Consider the following 22,629-nt stretch of genomic DNA (forward strand, 5'->3'; position numbering starts at 1 on the left):
GGATTTATATGTTATATTAATCTGCTGCCAGTCAGACAGAAGCTCTTTAACTCTGATTATCTGACATGTTTCCATCATTATCACAGAAGAGTTATCATCCAGAGATTTCACAGGAATCCAAACAGATTAAAACCTGCAGCGTGATCTTCATAACGAGCAGAAGATGAACATGACGACTTCGTTATTTCAGGCTGCGTCTCCACACAGTTTGAGTTGATCATTAACTTCAGACGGAGCCTCTATCAGCTGATCAGGGAATTAGATGCTAAAAAAAAGACTGTAAATGTGGCAGAGCACATTAATACATCTGACATCATCAAGGCATGAAGATGAGTCCAGTTTCTTTCCTTTAAACACATCACTTCCATCCACCTCGTCCTCCAAACTACATTTCCCGCCAGTTTGCTTAACGAGCCGTTAGAGGCAGAAACTTAAACGATCTCTAACATATAACAAGAATGACGCGCTCCGCTTAGCATCAATAACTGACACGATGCGCTTCCTCTCATCACAAACACACTCAGACTCGACTCTCCTTCACTTCCTGCGGCGGCCAGCAGAGCGTCTCTCAGCGCCTCCTACTGGCCGCACAGAGAGCAGCACATGACGCTCCGGAGGGAAGACACACTTAAAGAACTGTGAACTCGTCCTTTAATAGCTAGCGTATCAATGAGGACGTTGTATTTCTATTTTATACAAGCGGTTGTGGCTCAGGAGGCAGAGCAGGTCGTCCGCTAATCAGAAGATCGGCAGTTCGATCCCCGTCTCTCCCAGTCCGCACGTCGAAGTGTTGCTGAGCGGCGTGTGAGTGTTGACGTGTTTTAAAGGTGCTTTCAGTGGCTGACGGACTAGAAAGGTGTTATATAAGTGCAGTCCATTGATTGTTTATAGTCCTGCAGCACGTTTAGTGCTTAGTGAACGTCACCATCACGACTTTATGAACTTTTAGCCGTCGGCTGTCTGCTGCTGTGACGACCTGTAGCATTAAAGAAGCCTCATTACTCCCCAAACTAACGAAGACTTTACAAACTCCAGCAGAGGATCACTCTGCTCCGACGACGGTGAACTTCTTCACTTCATTCCAGCGTTTCCTTCAGAACTACAACACGAGGTCACCGTCACTTTCCTCAAACTGGGACCCAGCTGACAGAGCTGAAACCCACGGCCTCCGTCTACTGTACACCTGGAGAACAGCGTCCAACAGCTGGGACACGTGTACGACTGTTGTTGGGAATCTAACCCGCGACTTACAGGAGACAGTGTCAACCGCTGAGAGTCTGAACTACAACCGACTGTCAGGATCAAACCAACAACAAAACATGGAAGGAAACACAGTCACAGCCTGAGAAATGATGTCATCAATGGCTGCCAGCCAACCTGGCGCACACACACACACACACACACACACACACACACACACACACACACACACACACACTTCTTCTTCTTCTCATTTTCACAGGTTTTTATTTAGTTTCATTCTTACTTTGGACGTGAAGAAAACTTATAGGAAGTGAATTAAACTTTCTTAATTTGCTTTTTGGGAGTTTTCAGTCGTGTTTCTGACTTTTACGAGCTGCTGAGAAGCACCTGAACGCCTCATCATAGACCTGCCTGTCTGGAGATCAGGACATGAACAAACGTGACTCATCAGAGAATTAACTGTGACGTCATGTTTACACATATGAAGGGTTTTATTCCTGCGTCATGTTTTTGGTTGAAGGTGACCTTGACGTGTCCTTCAGGCTCGTCAGTGAAGAGAAATGTCCTGATTGGCTCTGTAAGTGATGCGTTTATGAGTCGTATCTGTGCTGATATTCACTGGAGTTCTGACGAGATGTTGACAATGAGCTTATTAAAAAACGCTGTTATGACAGAAACTGTCTGCGAGCAGACGGGAACACTAAATTAAACCTTTTTAAGGTTTTTATTGAAACAGTGATGATTCTGTCATTAATCACAGCAGCTCGTTAAGATAATGAATGACAGCTTCATCAGTGAGAAACAACTCAAACTTATTAACAACATGAAATAAACATCTGGCTGGAGGTCACCTGATTAACTGGACAACAGTGAGGTTATAATGTAGAGTCGTTATCTATCTTATCAGGTACGTTATCGCTCTTCCTGTCAGGGTCATACAGGAAACAGCCAGGTGCTCATCTCTGTGAAGATTTATTACTATTTAATATTATAAATCTGGAGATGTGGAGTTAGAGAGAAGTGAGGTTAGCATCTCTGCTGGAGGCTAACAGCTACTAGCATCACACACCATAGTGTCCAGGTGCATTGTGGGTAATGTAGGCGGCAGGTTTTGACGAGGAAGAAGAACGTTTGAATCTCTGCTGCTTCGATTCTCATCTGTTAAGAAACTGTCCATCATGAGTCTGATGATGAATCTGTAGAGGAGTCTTCATCAGTACATGATGAAGATGCATCACTACTTACCATTTTAATTCTAATCTGCATATCTGATTGTTTTCTTATTGTACAGTCTCCACATCATTATGAGCTTGAAGCGACATTTCTGCATCATATCTTTGAACATATGTCCTTAAATTACCCAAATCATCTGCACATGAAACTTTCACATAACGTGTCGACGTGTTTCTGTGTTTTGAATGTTTTTCTCTTATCAAATAATAATAATAATAATAATAATTCATGATGTGAGATGATGAAACAGGATTCATTCAGCTTCTCAGTGTTAATCTGAGTCTTCAGGTCTATAATCTCACAACAACAACAACACTGATCATATTTACTTTGGCTTTCTGTTTCTGCTCCTGAGTCACATCAGTATCAATAATATATCATCAATAAAGAAAACAGCTGACGACACTTCAAGAGAAAAACGACAAGCAGCGACAGGAAGTGGCGTCAGGTTAAAGTCGCTCTGGAACTAAACTCGGCACAAAGACGTGTTTGTTTACCGCTGCAGGAGAGAGAGAGAGAGAGACAGAGAGAGAGAGCCACTCTTAGCTCAGGCCTTGAAGAAGGAAGCATGATGGGAAATCCCCTCCGGAGAAGGAAGGGCGGGGTCATGCCAGGCAGCGAGGGAGGGGGGAGGAGGAGGAGTAGGAGGGGGGAGGAGGAGGAGGAGGGGGGAGGAGCGGCCGACAGCAGGGACTCTGGGAAAGTTCAGTGTTTCCCAGAAAAGGTGAAGCTGTATCTCAACAACAGATTTCCAGAAATGTCAGTGAAGAGCTTCCTGCTCTCCAGAGGATGAAACCTGCAAACTTTAATGACTAATCATATAAAAACAACCACAGCAACACACCGATCACTGATCACTGATCACTGATCACTGATCACGCTGATAGAAAGCAGCGGCTGTGCTGAGAGTTTTGCATGTGTGCAGGTTTGAACTCGTTCATGTTTCCAGCTGCTGACAGATCAGATTTCTCTGACTGTGACTTGATGCTTCTCTTTCAGTCCCTGCACAACTTTTCTTTCTTTCTTTCATTATTTCACACAATGAAAGTGAAAAGCAGCTGAAGCCTCTTTAGTTTCGTGTCCGTTCTTTCCTGCTGCTGCCAACAGGAACGCAGCAGCAGCACAGCAGAGTCAGATAAGACCAAAAAAAGCTCCTCAAACTCTGCTGGGATGAAAACGGCAACAATGAAACAGAGGCTTGTTCTGAACGGAGCCGAACAGAAACTACAGCGTGAACTCTCAGAGGAGGAAAACTGTTAACAACCCAACACAAACACAGGCAGCAGGCCGGAGGCCCAGATAACAACTGAACTGAGGGCTGTTCACTCCGACTGCACAGAGGAACCGAGGGAAGCCAGACTTCCCTCCAAATGTAGAGAATATTTAACCCAATGATGAAAAGAACATCAGCAGATTAACAGCTGCCGTTAAACTGTCACAGAAGAAGAAGAAACAATAAGATAATGTCATTAAAAGGAGCTCAAATGATGGAAAACATGATGGAAATATGTGTTTGTTTCATGAGTTCACTTGAGGAAGGTTACAGTCTCCTCATGTTCATGTTTCTGATATGCAAATAAAAAGCAGGAGGACGGAAACACAGAGAGCAGATCAGTCAGGTCAGCGCTCTGACACCGACAGCTCTGCAGCTGGAATCAAACATGCTACCGAGTTTATCTTCTCTCATTAAATATCTCGGTTTCTCTTCTTTGATGTTTGTGTAGAGAGAAGCCACCGGGTCATAACTCTCGTTTATTTCTCTCCTCTGCAGAGACGCGGCGAGGTGCTGCAGCGACGTCATCCAGCGAGACGCCTTGCTGGCCAATCACGTGCACGCAAACACAACATTCCTGACGGATACAGCGACTTCACAACATGAATGTGTGTTTCTGCTGTTTAGTTAATGATTGTCATTACTGTTCATCCTGAAGGGAGCAACAGACTGACACACAGCTAACATCAGCTGATATGTTAACATGGATCATGTGGTCAGACAGGAAGCAGCAGCTGTTTGCTGATCATATTTAAACAGATGCATGTAAAAACTGTTTCATATATATTCACTGCTGATAGTTCAGTGAGTGTTTCTGACTGACAGATTGAGGTCATGTGATCAGAAAACCTGCAGAACGAGACGACTCACAACCTGCCGAACCGTCACACATGCAGCACGACAATACGCCCGCCAACCAGCCAAAGGTCAGAGGTCATTCTGACGACACCAGGAACAGGATAAAGAAATAAGAGCAGAAAGTGTTTCAGGATTAAACTGATCCACAGTCAGCTGATCACACGTAAAACACACAACTTCATCACTACATGAGAAATAAACACCTTTAATGTAAACAATGAGCTGCAGAGTGAAATGAAGACAAAGAAGAAGAAGAACAGACGCTCTGTTGTACATTAAGAAAGATCAATGAAGGAATGATAAATGTTTGCAGGAAACTGAAGACAAACAACATCAGGAAATGCACAATATTTCACAATAAATTCCTGATAATGACTCCAACATCATCATCATCATCATCGTTCTGGTAAACACAGAGGTTCAGTCATCATGTTCAGACACGTCAGACCTCTTGAATCGTTTTAATCTGTTTCTATGGAAGCCTGCTGGAGACAATAAGATAATAATCATACTGTTGACTCATATTAGCATCGACCCTCAGCTACTGTTGACTCACATTAGCATCGACCCTCAGCTAGCTGAAACCGTTCCTCAGTAACAAACCTGCTGTAAGATAAAAACTGACAGAAACATCAGACTGAAGCGTGTCTGAAACCTTTACATTAATAAACCTGCAGAGGTATCATGAAAACCAAAAACCTGATTATTAGCTTACAGGACGGTTCACCATGTGTCTTAAACCAACAGTCAGTCTTCTTGCTGTAATCATTCCTCCTGTTCATACTGACCATTAGAAGATCCCTTCATAATGACCTTACAATGGAAGTGATGGGGGACAAAATCCAACGTTACAGTCTTTTTACTCCCTCTTTTTATTACTAGGAAAACCTCTTTCACTGTTCATATGGACACCTGACTGCTGGTTTAACACACTGGAAACACTGGGAACACTGGGAACTGGTCCTTTAAGACAGCATCATGTCCACTGATGGTGAAGAACAGTTAACACGAGGCTCACACTCTGCTGAAGGCAACAACTAAAGTTTGATTTAGAGGATAATTCCTGTTTATTTCAACCTGACTTTACACTCTCAGCTGGTTACAGAGATTCGACCCTCGCAGAGTCTGAATGGAAGTAAAAACAGAAACCAGCTGTCTGGAACAGACATTATGTCTAACTGCTTTCAGTTGAACACAAACACATTTGCAGTTTTGCCACACTGGGTGGTTTTCCTACTGGCCTTCTTTTTATTCAATCTGGCAGGTAAAAAGAGAGCGACACTGGTTCATGTTCTACTGGTTTACAGCTTGTATCATATAACCTTCACAGACTCACAGAACTGAAAAGACAAAACAATCTACTGAGCGAGGAGTCAAAGTGCTGCTCTGGGGATCAATCTGGAAACAGTGAAACCGACCAAAAAAGTCCTTGAAGGTCACAAGAAATGTTAAAATAAATAAATGAATCAAGCCTGACGAGCAGAAATTGAGCTGCATTGGTCTGTGAGTAGTGAGGAAGATGTTGCTTTATAATTCAAGGAGCAGATTGAGAGTCAGAGAGGAAATCCTCCCAGCAGCTGAATCAGAGCAACACGTCACTGTGGTGAAAGTGTGGATAGAAATAAAGACTTTCCCCTGAGTCATCACTCTGCTGCAGGAGTGGACGCAGGGACGCAGACGTGGAAAGAAAGAATAAACTGACACAGAGGAGATAATTACCCAGGATGGAGTGAACACGAACAGAGAGCTGAGTCCTCAGGATCAGGATGGGCTTCTTCCCTTTTCTGTGGAAAAAATACAGACAGAGACAGTCAGAGACAAACAAAGACAGTCAGAAACAGTCACAGACAGACAAAGACAGTCAGAAACAGATAGAGACAAACAAAGACAGTCAGAGACAAACAAAGACAGTCAGGGACAAACAAAGACAGTCAGAGACAAACAGAGACAGTCAGAGACAGACAGAGACAGTCAGAGACAGACAAAGACAGTCAGAAACAGATAGAGACAAACAAAGAAAGTCAGAGACAGTCAGAGACAGACAGAGACAAACAGAGACAGTCAGAGACAGTCAGAGACAGTCAGAGACAAACAAAGACAGTCAGAGACAAACAGAGACAATCAGACAGACAGAGACTATCAGAGACAAACAGAGACAGTCAGAGACAGTCAGAGACAAACAAAGACAGACAGAGACAGTCAGAGACAAACAAAGACAATCAGACAGTCAGAGACAGACAGAGACAGTCAGAGACAGACAGAGACAGACAGAGACAGTCAGAGACAAACAAAGACAGTCAGAGACAGTCAGAGACAGACAGAGACAGTCAGAGACAAACAAAGACAATCAGACAGTCAGAGACAGACAGAGACAGTCAGAGACAGACAGAGACAGTCAGAGACAGACAGAGACAATCAGAGACTATCAGAGACAGTCAGAGACTATCAGAGACAGACAGAGACAATCAGAGACTATCAGAGACAATCAGAGACTATCAGAGACAGACAGAGACTATCAGAGACAGTCAGAGACTATCAGAGACAGACAGAGACTATCAGAGACAATCAGAGACAGTCAGAAACAGTCAGAAACAGTCAGAGACAAACAAAGACAGTCAGAGACAAACAAAGACAGTCAGAGACAAACAGAGACAAACAAAGGCAGTCAGAGACAATCAGAGACAAACAAAGACAGTCAGAGACAGTCAGAGACAAACAAAGACAATCAGACAGTCAGAGACAGTCAGAGACAAACAAAGACAGTCAGAGACAATCAGAGGCTATCAGGGACAGACAGAGACTATCAGAGACAGACAGAGACTATCAGAGACAATCAGAGACAGACAGAGACTATCAGGGACAGTCAGAGACTATCAGAGACAGTCAGAGACAGACAGAGACTATCAGGGACAGTCAGAGACTATCAGAGACAGACAGAGACTATCAGAGACAGACAGAGACAGACAGAGACTATCAGAGACAGTCAGAGACTATCAGAGACAGACAGAGACTATCAGAGACAGACAGAGACAGACAGAGACTATCAGAGACTATCAGAGACAGACAGAGACAATCAGAGACAGACAGAGACTATCAGAGACAGACAGAGACAGACAGAGACTATCAGAGACAGACAGAGACTATCAGAGACAGACAGAGACAGACAGAGACTATCACAGACAGACAGAGACAGACAGAGACTATCACAGACAGACAGAGACAGACAGAGACTATCAGAGACTATCAGAGACAGACAGAGACTATCAGAGACAGACAGAGACTATCAGAGACAGACAGAGACAGACAGAGACAGACAGAGACTATCAGAGACAGACAGAGACAGACAGAGACTATCAGAGACAGACAGAGACAGTCAGAGACAGACAGAGACAGTCAGAGACAGACAGAGACTATCAGAGACAGACAGAGACAGACAGAGACAATCAGAGACAGACAGAGACTATCAGAGACTATCAGAGACTATCAGAGACAGACAGAGACAATCAGAGACAGACAGAGACTATCAGAGACAGACAGAGACTATCAGAGACAATCAGAGACAGACAGAGACTATCAGGGACAGTCAGAGACTATCAGAGACTATCAGAGACAGACAGAGACTATCAGAGACAGACAGAGACAGTCAGAGACTATCAGAGACAGTCAGAGACTGTCAGAGACTATCAGAGACAGACAGAGACTATCAGAGACAGACAGAGACAGACAGAGACTATCAGAGACAGACAGAGACAGACAGAGACTATCAGAGACTATCAGAGACAGACAGAGACTATCAGAGACAGACAGAGACTATCAGAGACAGTCAGAGACAGACAGAGACTATCAGGGACAGTCAGAGACTATCAGAGACAGTCAGAGACAGACAGAGACTATCAGGGACAGTCAGAGACTATCAGAGACTATCAGAGACAGACAGAGACTATCAGAGACAGACAGAGACAGTCAGAGACAGTCAGAGACAGTCAGAGACAGACAGAGACTATCAGAGACAGACAGAGACAGACAGAGACTATCAGAGACAGACAGAGACAGACAGAGACTATCAGAGACTATCAGAGACAGACAGAGACTATCAGAGACAGACAGAGACAGACAGAGACTATCAGAGACTATCAGAGACAGACAGAGACTATCAGAGACAGACAGAGACAGACAGAGACTATCAGAGACAGACAGAGACTATCAGAGACAGACAGAGACAGTCAGAGACTATCAGAGACAGTCAGAGACTATCAGAGACTATCAGAGACAGACAGAGACTATCAGAGACAGACAGAGACTATCAGAGACAGACAGAGAGACAGAGACAGACAGAGACTATCAGAGACAGTCAGAGACTATCAGAGACTATCAGAGACAGACAGAGACTATCAGAGACAGACAGAGACAGACAGAGACAGACAGAGACTATCAGAGACAGACAGAGACAGACAGAGACTATCAGAGACAGACAGAGACTATCAGAGACTATCAGAGACAGACAGAGACTATCAGAGACAGACAGAGACAGACAGAGACTATCAGAGACAGACAGAGACTATCAGAGACTATCAGAGACTATCAGAGACAGTCAGAGTTGATGTGAAGGAAACAGACAGTCAGTCTTGTGACTCAGAGCAGAAATATCCAACAAATCTCAGAGGAATAATTAACCTTCATCTCTCCAGAGACTCTCTGACCAGTACAACCAGTTCAACCTTACTGACCAGTACAACCAGTTCAGACTCTCTGACCAGTACAACCAGTTCAACCTTACTGACCAGTACAACCAGTTCAACCTCACTGACCAGTACAACCAGTTCAGACTCTCTGACCAGTTCAACCAGTTCAACCTCTCTGACCACTACAACCAGTTCAGACTCATTGACCAGTACAACCAGTTCAGACTCACTGACCAGTACAACCAGTTCAACCTCACTGACCAGTACAACCAGTTCAGACTCACTGACCAGTACAACCAGTTCAGACTCACTGACCAGTACAACCAGTTCAAGCTCACTGACCAGTACAACCAGTTCAGACTCTCTGACCAGTACAACCAGTTCAACCTCACTGACCAGTACAACCAGTTCAGACTCTCTGACCAGTACAACCAGTTCAACCTGTCAGTTTGTATCTTCATCAGCTGCAGTCAGTCAACAGATTCATCCAATCAGATCGCAGGAGGAGGCGGGACAGCGATGTAAATAACTCGCAGCGATGGTGAGGAAGACTTCTGCTGCACGGAGACGAAGTCAGAGGTGATGATGATGATGATGATGATGGTTAAACACCGACGTTACCGTAGAAACAAACGTAAACATGTGATGAGTTTACTTGATGCAACAAACTACACAACAACCAGCTGATCAGAATCAAATAGAACAGAACATTACAATAAAATATGTGAAATATTTCAGATATAATAAAAAGAGACTCTGATCAATCAGCAACATCAGCTGGTTGTTTGTTTCTTCTTAATGATCAATAAACAACAGAGAGCAAGTATCAACATTTAACAGAATTGATCTTGTAGAAGAAGAAGCAGCGTTTCCATCAGTGTTTATACAGACTGATAGATAACGACCCCAGATGACCCCAGATGACCCCAGCTGACCCCAGCTGACCCCAGATGACCCCAGCTGACCCCAGATGACCTCAGCTGACCTCAGCTGACCTCTCTCACTCCGTCATCTTCCTCTTTACAAATATAAACTGAACTTCCTTTAACCTTCGCTGATGTTGCTGCAGAACGAGACAGAAGCGACTCATCATGATCCAGATGAAACAGTCATACAGTGTAATCATCATCATCTTCTATAATAACACTGTTCTTCATCTTCTCTCTGCTCCGACTTCACTTTAATGTCTCGTTCTGAAGCAGCAGCAGCAGATCCACGAATAACAGCTGATAATAATACTGATGTTCTGGGTTCAGGAAGCAGCTGCTGCAGGTGAGCTGGGGACCAGTTCCATCCTTTCAATGAACGAAGCAGCGTGTCCTCTACCAGCAGCTACTCATCATCTTTACTCTCCTGCAGCTTCAGATTCTCCAATAATCATCTGGATGATCAATATGTTCATGAGGTGAACACAGAGCTGCTGCAGATGTTTTAACTTCATGTTGTGGTGAAACAACAACAGCAGCAGGTAGAGACGACTGAAGCTTCACTCAGCTGATCTCAGAACAGCTCAGTTTCCATATAAACCAGCAGCAGCAGACTGTGGCCTGCTGGGATTAGAGCACGGAAAGATCGACTGCATGGAGGTATGGAAAGAATGAGAGAGAGAGAGAGAGAAGGAGAGAGGGAGGGAAAAAGAGGACGGAGAAGCAGAAAGAGAAACTAAGGAAAGAAGGGAAGGAAAAAGAAAGGAAGAAGAAAAGAGAGTTTCTGTTTGCTTAAACGCTAAAAAAGGAACCGTTCTGAGATCCTCGATGACGTCATCACATGAAAATCACACACACACACAGTTTCCAGGTCTTGTTTCAAATGACGTCGACGCTCCGTTTTTATACTCCGTCCTTCGTTAGAGCGGCCAGAGAGTCAGCTGACACACACACACACACACACACACACACACACACACACACACACACACACACACACACACACATACACACACAGTAAACCCTGCTGGCATCCTTCTGACATAACACAGCAAATAAATCATCTCCAGTGTCTTTTTCCCATCATAAAGGCAGAACTGCTGCCAGAGTCCAAAATTAACTTTTGGACTCAGCTGCCAGAGGAAAAAAAATATTCTTTACTGGCCAGAATAATAAACTGTCTTTTGTGTCACATGTTCTGTACATTTGTCTCAGTACAGTTCATTGTGATAATAAAGTTATTATTGAGACGCTGCACGTGTCTGCACTGTACACTGACAAACATGAGTCATTTCCTCGGAGCCTTCATGCCAGATATTTATTACATGACCGGTGTGACAACAGTCACCGTCAGTGTTTCACACGCTGTGAAGCATGTGGAGGATGAACTGATTCACAGTCGAAGGACAACAAACAAACAGAAGAAGAAGAAGAAGAACGACAACAAGACGTCCATCAGAGGTCTGAAACGTTGGAGCTGATCCTGAACATCAATCACATGATAACCAATAACTGACTTAAAGGATCATGTATCAAAGCTGATATATCTGATTAAAAACCCGTCAGTGAGTCACAGTGCTGCACTGGGTCACATGATCCTTCATCACGTTAGTTAGTTTAGAAACGGATCCGGAGACTAATAACAGCATCACGCTTTCAGTCTCCAGAGAGCAGTTCTGTGTAAGACAGACGCCACTGAGCATGTGCAGGAACACGGTTCTGTTTACAGCTTCACCAGCTTGTTGGGAATCTTTAGAGACTGATTTCTAGGGATGCACGATATTATCGGCACGTCATCGGTATCGGCTGATAAAAGCTCTAATATGAAATATCAGCATCGGTGAAGACTGCCGCTACGTTAGCTGGCTGTGCTGCTAACGCTCCGCTAGCCTCTCAGCTAACGTTAGCCTCGGCTCTCCATGTGGATCCAACCGGAGCACCGAGTCCCGGTTTGTTGTTCAGGTTAAAGTGGGAAGAAGCAGCTGAGTGAAGTGCAGCCTGCGGAGGAAACAGTCTGCAGAGGAGCTGCTGTGTTCAGCTGCACAGATAGGAAACACCTCGGCTGACAGGATGTACCACTCTGCTTGGAATCAAAAATCTTCTTGGTTTATAACGGCGGTTGTCAACCAGCGTATTAGGTGCATTAGCGCCACCGTCTGCTCCGGAGTGTGGACCAGAGATTAAATCCTGCACATTAATCCTGTCTGTCTAATAAACTCAATGAAAACTCTACTGCTGCTCCCACTTGGCAGCTTCATTAAAGTTTTAATGCTGAGCTCCTGAACTCCAGTCTTCCTCAGTTCTTCCTTCATATATTGTCTTTATCGATCATATTTAGTATAATCTATACTTGCAGGTATAATAGTCTCCTCAGCCAGCTGGAGAACAATATGTTCATATATCAGCATCAACTGGCCACAATGAGTTGGAAATATCTGCATATCAGATATCAGCTATCCAATATCATGCATCCCTACTGATTTCACTGTGTAATACATTTTGACTTGTTCTGTGTTCCTGGGTATTATTATTATTATTATTATTATTATTATTGTTTATCCCTCAAAAGGTATAAACATGTCTGTTGTTCCCTTCAAACTTTGCTTTTGTGATATTTTGACTTTTATCTGTTTCCAATGAGAAAACAGGTGAATCTGCACATTTTCATTCACATAAAGTCAGAAAAAACAACATATGAATCAAAATAAACTATTTATACTAAAGTTATATATGAGGGATAAACAAGGAGGAAATAACACTTCAGTTAAATGAACAGAGGAGGAATTATTTACCTACTGCAGCACACTGTCCTCAGTCCTCTGAGATATGAAACAGTACTGGCAGATAATAATAATAATAATAATAATAATAATAATAATGATCAATGATCCTGATGAAGGTCACTGTCAGTACGCAGCTGTTTAATTTAAAAAACTTAATTAATATGGAAGCATCTTCAGTCTTCTGTCATTTACTGACAACATCAGCTGGTTTTCTAGATCATGTGGTACTGAACCCACAGCTGAGAGGTGAGACAAGTGAGACAGCTGAGAGGTGAGACAGGTGAGACAGCTGAGAGGTGAGACAGGTGAGACAGCTGAGAGGTGAGACAGGTGAGACAAGTGAGACAGCTGAGAGGTGAGACAGGTGAGACAGGTGAGAGGTGAGACAAGTGAGACAGCTGAGACAGGTGAGAGGTGAGACAGGTGAGAGAGGTGAGACAGGTGAGACAAGTGAGAGAGGTGAGACAGGTGAGACAAGTGAGAGGTGAGACAGGTGAGACAGGTGAGAGGTGAGACAGGTGAGACAGGTGTTCTTACGTCACGTCTTCGTAGAAGCTCTCCAGCTCGTCTCTCTGCTCGGACAGAGACGCGTCCAGGTCCAGATAGTTTCCATTAGGAGACAACTGGAGGGTGCACTCCTCCAACTGATACACACACACACACACACACACACACAAACACACACACACACACACAAACACACACACACACACACACACACACACACAGTTTATTAGAATAAACAACATAAATAACTTCAGCATGTTGACACCTGTACTGGACGAGTGTGTCACACTGACACGTGAAGGTGAAAGTGATCTAACAGTCGTCAGTGTAAACACTTCCTGACCGACTGAACCGGTTCTAGTTTATTTATGAGCAGATATGTCAACATGTTCATCTTCAGATGATGATGAAGAGATGACGACAGACGTTTCTCCTCCTATTAAACAGCTTCACTTACTTCTCACATGAAGATTTGGTTTTCTCTGTTTAATAAAATCTGATTTATTTTGAATCTTATTTAATTTTATTCCTGCATTGATCTGGTATTTTATGTCTATGACTTATTATTATTATTGTGATGATGATGAAGATTGGTTGATTATAATTGTACTTCTGTACTTTTATTGCAGTAACAGTTTAAAAGGACTAGTTTTATTTAAATCAAGTGGTTCTTCCTCCTCATCTTCGGCTGAACGAGGAGTCGTTAACTTATCAGCTTCTGTTTAACTGAACATTAATCAAAGCTTCAGTGATTCATGACGTCTCTGCAGCAGCAGCGCCGGCTGCACATGTGTTTGTCTGAATGCAGAGTTCAGCTCTGAATGTTTTCAGTCTATTTATAGGCGAGCTGGCGTGCCGGCGGGCCGGCTGGCGGGCGGCGTGTCGTAGCCGTGCGGTGAGTCATAGTCAGGTATGAAGCTGGAATCAGGTCTGATGCTGATAGCGAGCTGCAGCGGCGACGACGTACCAGCGGAGTCACATTCTTCTTCTACAACAACAACAGCAGCAGCAGCAGCAACACACGTCCTGCCTGTCTGAGCCGCTCGCTCCTCTCTGCAGGACTTTAAATAACCTCTGACCTCATCAGCACAGCTGGGCGCGGCCAGGTGTGCCGTGTGTACCTGTCCACACACACCCAGCTGTGACGCAGCGCTGCGCTGAGCTGCTGACCACCTGCAGCTCAGACCAGTGAGCCGCGGCTGCAGGTACAGGTGGACTATCAGATCCAGACACAGCACAGAGGTTTCTAACACTCAGACAGCGTTGACGTTCAGTCATCCATCAGGAACGTGTGTATTAATGCGATGTGATTGGTTCAATGACCTCGTGTTGCTCTGCAGCCTCAAACACATCGACTGGATGTCGTCTGAACTGACAGTCCGTCGTACAAAATGTTCTGTTTTTTCAGCGGACGTGCTCGCTGAGCCGTGACAACAACAACAACAACAACAACACAAAAAAACACTCAACAGACTCATTCTGGAAGATTTCCACTTCATCTGACAAACTTCTGCAACATCTCCGCACCATTTACACCCAAAACAAACTTCTCTCTGCTTCTTTCTCCGTACATGTCGGAGCTGAATCACATCGGAAATATCAGAGTGGACAACGTGAACAACACATGGAAACCCCTTGGCAACCACCTTAGCAACCACCATAGCAACTAAGGCTACAGAGCAGATGCACGTTGACGGTCATGTGACAAGCTGACATCATCTCGTCAGGAAAGTAACAAACCAGTATTCCAGTATATTCATCTTTTACCCCCCCCAGCAGGTACTGCACACTTCTAACACTGCAGAGCTGCAGGATTGTTACATTATCATCCTGTTTGAAGCTCCGTCAGTGTGTTAAAGGCTGCTTGTTCTGCAGCCGCTGCTCCACATATGAGGAAGGAAGAGCCCGTTCAGTTCTTATCATCACTCTGCTGTTAGTATTACATCCGTCCATCCATCCATCCAGCTTATCTCCTGTTTACAGGTCCCACCCTGTTCCTCCACAATCACTCAGCTCGACCCAGAACACATCCAGGAGGAGGAGGAGGAGGAGGAGGAGGAGGAGGAGGAGGACAACGTATCACCTCCTCAGATCTGAGCCTGAGGGGTCGAGCCCCAGAGCATGATGGGAACAATTAGGGGGTCAGCGGAGGAATGTAATCTGGTGGGAGCGGCGCTCTCTGGTCTTTATCTGATCCTGGAGATTCTCGCGGGGCTCCGAACGCCTCGCAGCAGCCGAGTTACTCTACTTTCAACCGCAGCATCTTCCACAAACCGACTTTAATAAAAAAAAAAAATGATAAAGAAAAGTGGCGTTCTGGCAGGAATGATGAGTTCTGTAACAGGCTGCAGCACTTTGATAAGAAGGATGAAATACGAAGCACAGCGTGTTCAAACAGACTGCTGAGTAATGATCATCCTTCCTTTAATAAAGAGCCTGAACAGGAAAACACCAAACTGAAACAGGCGTCAGGCTCCTCGCTGCTCTAACAGCCACTTTATCTGCAGCAGTGTACTTTAGCCTCTGTGATAACTGAGGAATGAGCGCTACGATGAAAAATGACTAACTGATATGTGACTGCGAGGGTGACTTCATGCTGAGTTAGAGACTCTGAAGCATGAACACAGCGCGCTGCATTCACTTCCTGTTTGGAAAAACTGCACTCCCTGCACAACCATCAAAACAGGACAAAACAGACGCATCATTAGTCAGACGACCAACAGGAAGCTGGACCGGGACTGTTAGTGGCTTTTTCTGGATGGCAACTCCTTCACCAAACCGTGTTGAGTTTGATGAATCACTGTGATGTGCAGCCGCTCCTCGTTCTGTGGCTGCAGCGCCGCAGTCGGAGAGGATTTAATGATATTTTAGCTGCTAACACAACATCTTTAACTGAGGCTGTTAGCGAACATGATCCTCCCGCTATTACTGTCAATAATTTTATATTTTCAGTTCATATGCTAACAAGTAACACACGAGTCCTCCGACCAAAACAACATCATCATCATCATCATCATCATCATGACTGTTACATAAACTAACAACATGAGTGTTTTCTGATGTGAAACCTCAGTGGTTCAGGTTTGGTCTAAACTACCCAGTTAAAGCTTTATTTATATTTTTAGGCCACTTCTGAGGAAACACGAGCTAAAAATACATCTGACATCACCTAAAAGCCCTCCAGCTTCACAGCAGTGAAACATATAGAGACATGTATGTTAAAGCTGCTGTTTAAAACATAATAATCTAATAAACACAACATCTGACATTTCAGCAGCTCATACAGTGGCTGTGGCTAACATGTTAGCTAACAGCTGCCAGCAGACACAATAATCAATGTCAATAATTATTAATGGGGTTCCTCAGGGTTCTATTCTTGGTCCTTTATATTTTCAGTTTATGTGCTCATATGTTGATCATTGGTCAGCGTCTAAGAAACAGCTCACATGTTACAGAAATGATTCATTGCCTTTACTTTAAAGAAACCTGACAATGTTTACTACTACTAGTAACTACTACTACTACTACTACTACTACTACTACTACTACCACTACTACTGCATTAGCTGCTGTTTTTAGCCACACAGAGGCAGCATAACAGTCTGTAAACACAACATCTGACATCTGGAGTTGTGGCTAACATGTTAGCAAACAGCTGCCTACTTCCACATCTCCAGCTCTTCATCTCTGCTGGAGGCCGGCAGGTTCGCCGGGTTTGTACGAGGAAGAAGAGTGTGTGAAATAAAAAATGATGATATCTCTCCCAACAATGTTACAGGAATCTGTGCAGTCCTCTTTTAAATAAACACAATAATCTAACTGGCTTTAAAGATGTTAGAGAATAACTACAGTACAGTTTGTCTACTTTAAATACTGAATTCTGTGTTTTTGTCTTGTTCAGTGTGCCGTTGTGAACGGCTGCAGCATCACAAGCAGCATCAGGAGGTTTAATAAACTCGACTACTGGAACAGAGTCTTCACAGGTTTGAGCAGACAGCTGGAAAACCTCACGTCAGAAATGATTTTAAAACACTACTGAATGTTTTCTGATCAGCTGCTTCGGTCTGAAGCGTCTCAGAGCTCTCAGGTCATCTGGGACGGATCTACTTACTGACTCCAGGATCAGACCTGAACCCCAAGAACTACTGTTCAGTATTTAAACATCACAGAAAACTAGACGTCTGCTCTGACTCTTATTTGAACACTTTGTCTGCGTGTCACTACATTCTGAGTCAAGTTAAATTTCATATCCTGCACAGCATCCTAACTGCACTTTAAAAATGTTTTAATGTTGAAAGATACTAAACTTTTTAAAGCACTTTTGAGTGGATTTCAGATTTCAGGAATGTAAAAACCAGACTGAAAAAAGAAAATAGTAGATTTCCTCCACATTCTGGTTCAACCAGTCACCTTTAAACTACTTTTAAATCTTCTCCGCCTGATAAATAAGCGACAGAAAATTAAATTCCTTGATTTGTAAATGGAGATAAAAACAGAGTGTTGGAGCTCTCACACCTGAGAAACTTTACAGGTGAGTTTAATCAGTCACTACAAACATTTAACACAAGTTTAAAGTTATTTAGAGTCCTGTTTGCTGTCATTAATTATCATTTTGTATCAGGTGTTACACCGCATTTGGTGAACCATCAGATTATGTGACCTGAAGAAGTACTCAGATCCTTTACTTCAGTAAAAGTATTAGTACCACAATGTAAAAATACTTCATTACAAGTAAAAAATCCAGAACGTTTTACTTTACTTTATTGGTAATACTTGTTTACTTTTACTTTAGTGTGGTTTTAAACGCAGGATTTTTTCTTGTCCTGGAGTATTTTTACTTGTAGTATTAATACTTTTACTTCAGTACAGTATGTGAGTACTGCAGGTCCCCACATACACAGCAACACCTGCGGAGAGTTACCGACCCACCTTGAGAGGCGCCTCCAGCAGCTTGTGTATCCCGGAGATCTGCTCGCTGAGCGGCAGGTTCTCCTCCAGGCTGACCGTCGGAGGTCTCCGAGGTTCGGGGAAGTTGGTGCAGATGAACGGGTCCGAGTCCTCCAGGTACTGGACCCGGCAGGTGACGGAGGCCATGACCGAGGGACGGCCACCGAGCTGCGGATACAAGCGTCTGTGCTGCTCGGTGTCGAGCAGCGCTCTAAATGAAGAGACGCCGCTGCTCGCTGAACCGAACACCGAGCACCGGACCGTGAAGCGCTTCCGGTGGCACATTTCAAAATAAAAGACACGTTGCCAATAATATATGGGAAAAAAATGTTTGAACTTTTAACGTCTTTTTTTTTTAAACATTAAAATAAACTGCTAATGGTATTTACAAGTACTACACCTCTCAAAATATTTTCAACATATTTTATTAGCCTGTAATTTATTCTTTTTTTTCATTGTAAATTGTTTCATGTTTGTCTGATAACTGTGCTGCTGCCTGTCTTGGCCCGGACACTCTTGTAAAAGAGATTTTTAATCTCAATGAGACTTTTCCTGGTTAAATAAAATATAAACAAAAGCTCTGTGGTTTTTGCCACATTTATGATAAAATAGAGCCCGAGTCCCTCGTCTTCCACTGGACCACCATGGGACTTCATTTCAGAAAACATTTATGGTGATCATCAACGGCAAGATACAAATCATTTTTTGATCCAGTTTGAATTGTGTCATGAATTACATATATGACATTTGTTGATTAAAAAGATTGGCAAGTCAAGAAAGTTGCAGTTTGTCATAAAACTGTTGAAGCCTAAGACTGTAAAAGACTACACACCCAAAAGTAATATCATAACTTCTCTCCCCACCAGCTACCCACAGCCGCTGAAGCTAACGTTAACGTGATGCCTCAGAGCCGCTGAAGCTAACGTTAACGTGATGCCTCAGAGCCGCTGAAGCTAACGTTAACGTGATGCCTCAGAGCCGCTGAAGCTAACGTTAACGCGATGCCTTAGAGATGCTGAAGCTAATGTTAAAGTGATGCCTCAGAGATGCTGAAGCTAATGTTAAAGTGATGCCTCAGAGATGCTGAAGCTAACGTTAACGTGATGCCTCAGAGATGCTGAAGCTAACCTTAACGCAATGCCTCAGAGATGCTGAAGCTAACGTTAACGCGATGCCTCAGAGCTGCTGAAGCTAACGTTAACGCAATGCCTCAGAGCTGCTGAAGCTAACGTTAACGCAATGCCTCAGAGTTGCTGAAGCTAACGTTAACGCAATGCCTCAGAGCCGCTGAAGCTAAAGCTAGCTTACTGGGAACACAGAGCGCTGCAGACTTGTGCTAACATCAGCTAACTTACAGGGCAGATATCATAATCAAGTAACATTAAACTTAGTGAAATATTGCATCAATAGTGTGAGTCCTGGAGCCAGCTGTCAATCACAGCTGTCAATCAACATCCACACCGCAGACATCAAAGCTACTATGAATCTTCAAAACTTATTAACAGAGAAATAATTTCCGAAATGGCCACCAGCTCACTTATTAGAGGGTCTGAATTTAGAGATCGAGACCAGAATGACTTGTTGGAAACAATGACTGACTTGTATTTCTAGAGAGAAGTTGAGGCAGTTGGAGCAGCAAGCGGCCGTCTGTGATTTTGTTGCTTTAGCTTCAGTTTTAAGATGTTTGTTGCTGCTTGTGAAGAACCAGTATTTTGTTTTTGGAGATTATCCCCTTTTATCTTAAAATCAGTGCTGACAGCTGTTCTGTTGAACCAGGACTGTGAAGGGGATTTTGTAAGGAGTTAGATGTTTGTCTATATTATACAGACACATAAACATGAAGGAAATATTGAGCAATTTCAAACTGTTCAGGTATGGAGGACGAAAAATGACATAGATATATATAAATAAATGTAGAAATAAATAATCAAATATTTATATAAATAACAAATAAATACATTTTGGTAATGAAAAAGAACATAATTAATTACATTTTTTCAATTTATTTTCAATTTTATTTGCTGTATTTCTACATTTATTTATTTATTCATTCATTTATTTTTGAGGCTCCATGACGACCATTATTTTGAAGATAATATCACAGCACATCCGGTTTTGTGAGCGTTGACTTGATTGGAGGCCGCCCAGCAGTAACGTCATGCGACCCCAGTTTGGAAACCCAGAGCAGGAGTATGACGTCATAGACAGGTGTATGGAAACAGTGTTGGAGGCTGTTCTGAGGTCAGTTCACTGATCTGCTCCGTCAGCTAAAAACAACAGAAGAAGAAGAAACGTCACTGACAACAACTCTGGTAAATGTGTTTTTTCCTCTTATTGATCATCATGCAGACATTCAACAGTTAAACAGAACATCTGCATTATTGTGAACACAGTTCAGTGTTGTGATGCTCAGAGCAGCTTGTTGGAGAACAGCGACCTCTGGTGGCTGAAGGACTTCACTGCTCGTATTCACATCTTTTACTTAAAGGACCAGTTCCCAGTGTTCCCAGTGTTCCCAGTGTGTTAAAGCAGCAGTCAGGTGTCTGTAATCATTCCTCCTGTTCATACTGGGTATTCAAAGATCCTTCAAATGTGCTTTCAATGGAAGTGATGGAGGATAAAATCCACAGTGTGTCCACACAGTCATTTAAAAGTCTGTGTGAAGCTTCTATTCAGCTTCAGCAGTCTGAGTTAGTCATATCAAGTGGATATCTGACACATTTACAGTCTTTTTAGCATCAAATTTCCTCTTTGTGTTTCCCTGTTGAGCTGCAGGTGGAAGTATAGTAACAAAAAGAGGAACTTTGGCACTAAAAAGACTGTAACGTTGAAAGATATCTACTTGATTTGACTCATTTGGACGCTGAAGCTTCATATTAGCTTCAGATCAACTTTTAAATACATTTTGTCCTCCATCACTTCCATTGTAAGGTCATTATGAAGGGATCTTCTAATGGTCAGTATGAACAGGAGGAATGATTACAGCAAGAAAAACAGCTTTAATGTTCATTTGATGACTGACTGTTGGTTTAAGACACTTGATAAACTGTGAACTCGTCCTTGAAGCTCGTCTGAGACCACAGTGAGTGTGATTGATCTCTAGATCTGCCGGTGAGACTTCAGGGAACGTCTGTTCTGCTGTAACTGAGATAGAAAACAACACATTTTGAAATCATCATCATCATCAACAACAGAAGATAAAAGGTGTTTAGTCTGGAGGTGATTCTGTGATTCTGTACGTATGAAGCAACTCTGGCGCCTCCAGCTGGTCTCAGAGTCACTCACACATCAAAACAGCAGCAACAACATCAGATTAACTTTATCAATCTGTTACTGTGAGCCAGCGTTACACACAACACGCTTTAACTCAAACTGTCACAGATTTACTGATTCTGGACAAAACAATGTGCAGATGACATTCAAAAGATACACAAGTAGAGTAGATTATAGAGATTATAGAGATTATAGAGTAGATTATAGAGATTATAGAGTAGATTATAGAGTAGATTATAGAGATTATAGAGTAGATTATAGAGATTATAGAGATTATAGAGTAGATTATAGAGATTATAGAGATTATAGAGTAGATTATAGAGATTATAGAGTAGATTATAGAGATTATAGAGATTATAGAGTAGATTATAGAGTAGATTATAGAGTAGATTATAGAGATTATAGAGTCGATTATAGAGTAGATTATAGAGATTATAGAGTAGATTATAGAGATTATAGAGTAGATTATAGAGATTATAGAGTCGATTATAGAGTAGATTATAGAGATTATAGAGTAGATTATAGAGATTATAGAGTAGATTATAGAGTCGATTATAGAGATTATAGAGTAGATTATAGAGTAGATTATAGAGATTATAGAGTAGATTATAGAGATTATAGAGTCGATTATAGAGTAGATTATAGAGATTATAGAGTAGATTATAGCGATTATAGAGTAGATTATAGAGATTATAGAGTAGATTATAGAGTAGATTATAGAGATTATAGAGTAGATTATAGAGATTATAGAGTAGATTATAGAGATTATAGAGTAGATTATAGAGTAGATTATAGAGATTTTAGAGTAGATTATAGAGTAGATTATAGAGATTATAGATTAGTGTGTGCGTGTGTGTGTATGTGTGCGTGTAAGTGTGTGTGTGCGTGTGTGTAAGTGTGTGTGTGTGTGTGTGTGCGTGTGTGTGCGTGTGCGTAAGTGTGTG

The 22,629-nt window shown here is 42.7% G+C and overlaps 1 protein-coding gene across 7 annotated transcripts in view; it reads right to left on the reverse strand.

Annotated features, from left to right (window-relative positions):
• The window catches only part of fhod1 (formin homology 2 domain containing 1), a 60,383-nt gene extending 41,671 nt beyond the window's left edge, over window positions 1–18,712 (reverse strand). For all 7 annotated transcript variants that reach the window (XM_067582604.1, XM_067582074.1, XM_067581298.1 and 4 more), the window contains exons 1-3: window positions 18,395–18,712; window positions 13,496–13,602; window positions 6,287–6,351 (exon numbers count right to left, since the gene is read on the reverse strand). In XM_067582604.1, coding sequence (XP_067438705.1) covers window positions 6,287–6,351; window positions 13,496–13,602; window positions 18,395–18,697 — 475 coding nt within the window. In that variant the 5' untranslated portion in view covers window positions 18,698–18,712. The remainder of the gene's footprint in view (window positions 1–6,286; window positions 6,352–13,495; window positions 13,603–18,394) is intronic.
• Window positions 18,713–22,629: the final 3,917 nt, after the last annotated feature.

Source organism: Thunnus thynnus, chromosome 1, assembly GCF_963924715.1.
Source record: "Thunnus thynnus chromosome 1, fThuThy2.1, whole genome shotgun sequence".
Classification (NCBI taxonomy): domain Eukaryota; kingdom Metazoa; phylum Chordata; class Actinopteri; order Scombriformes; family Scombridae; genus Thunnus; species Thunnus thynnus.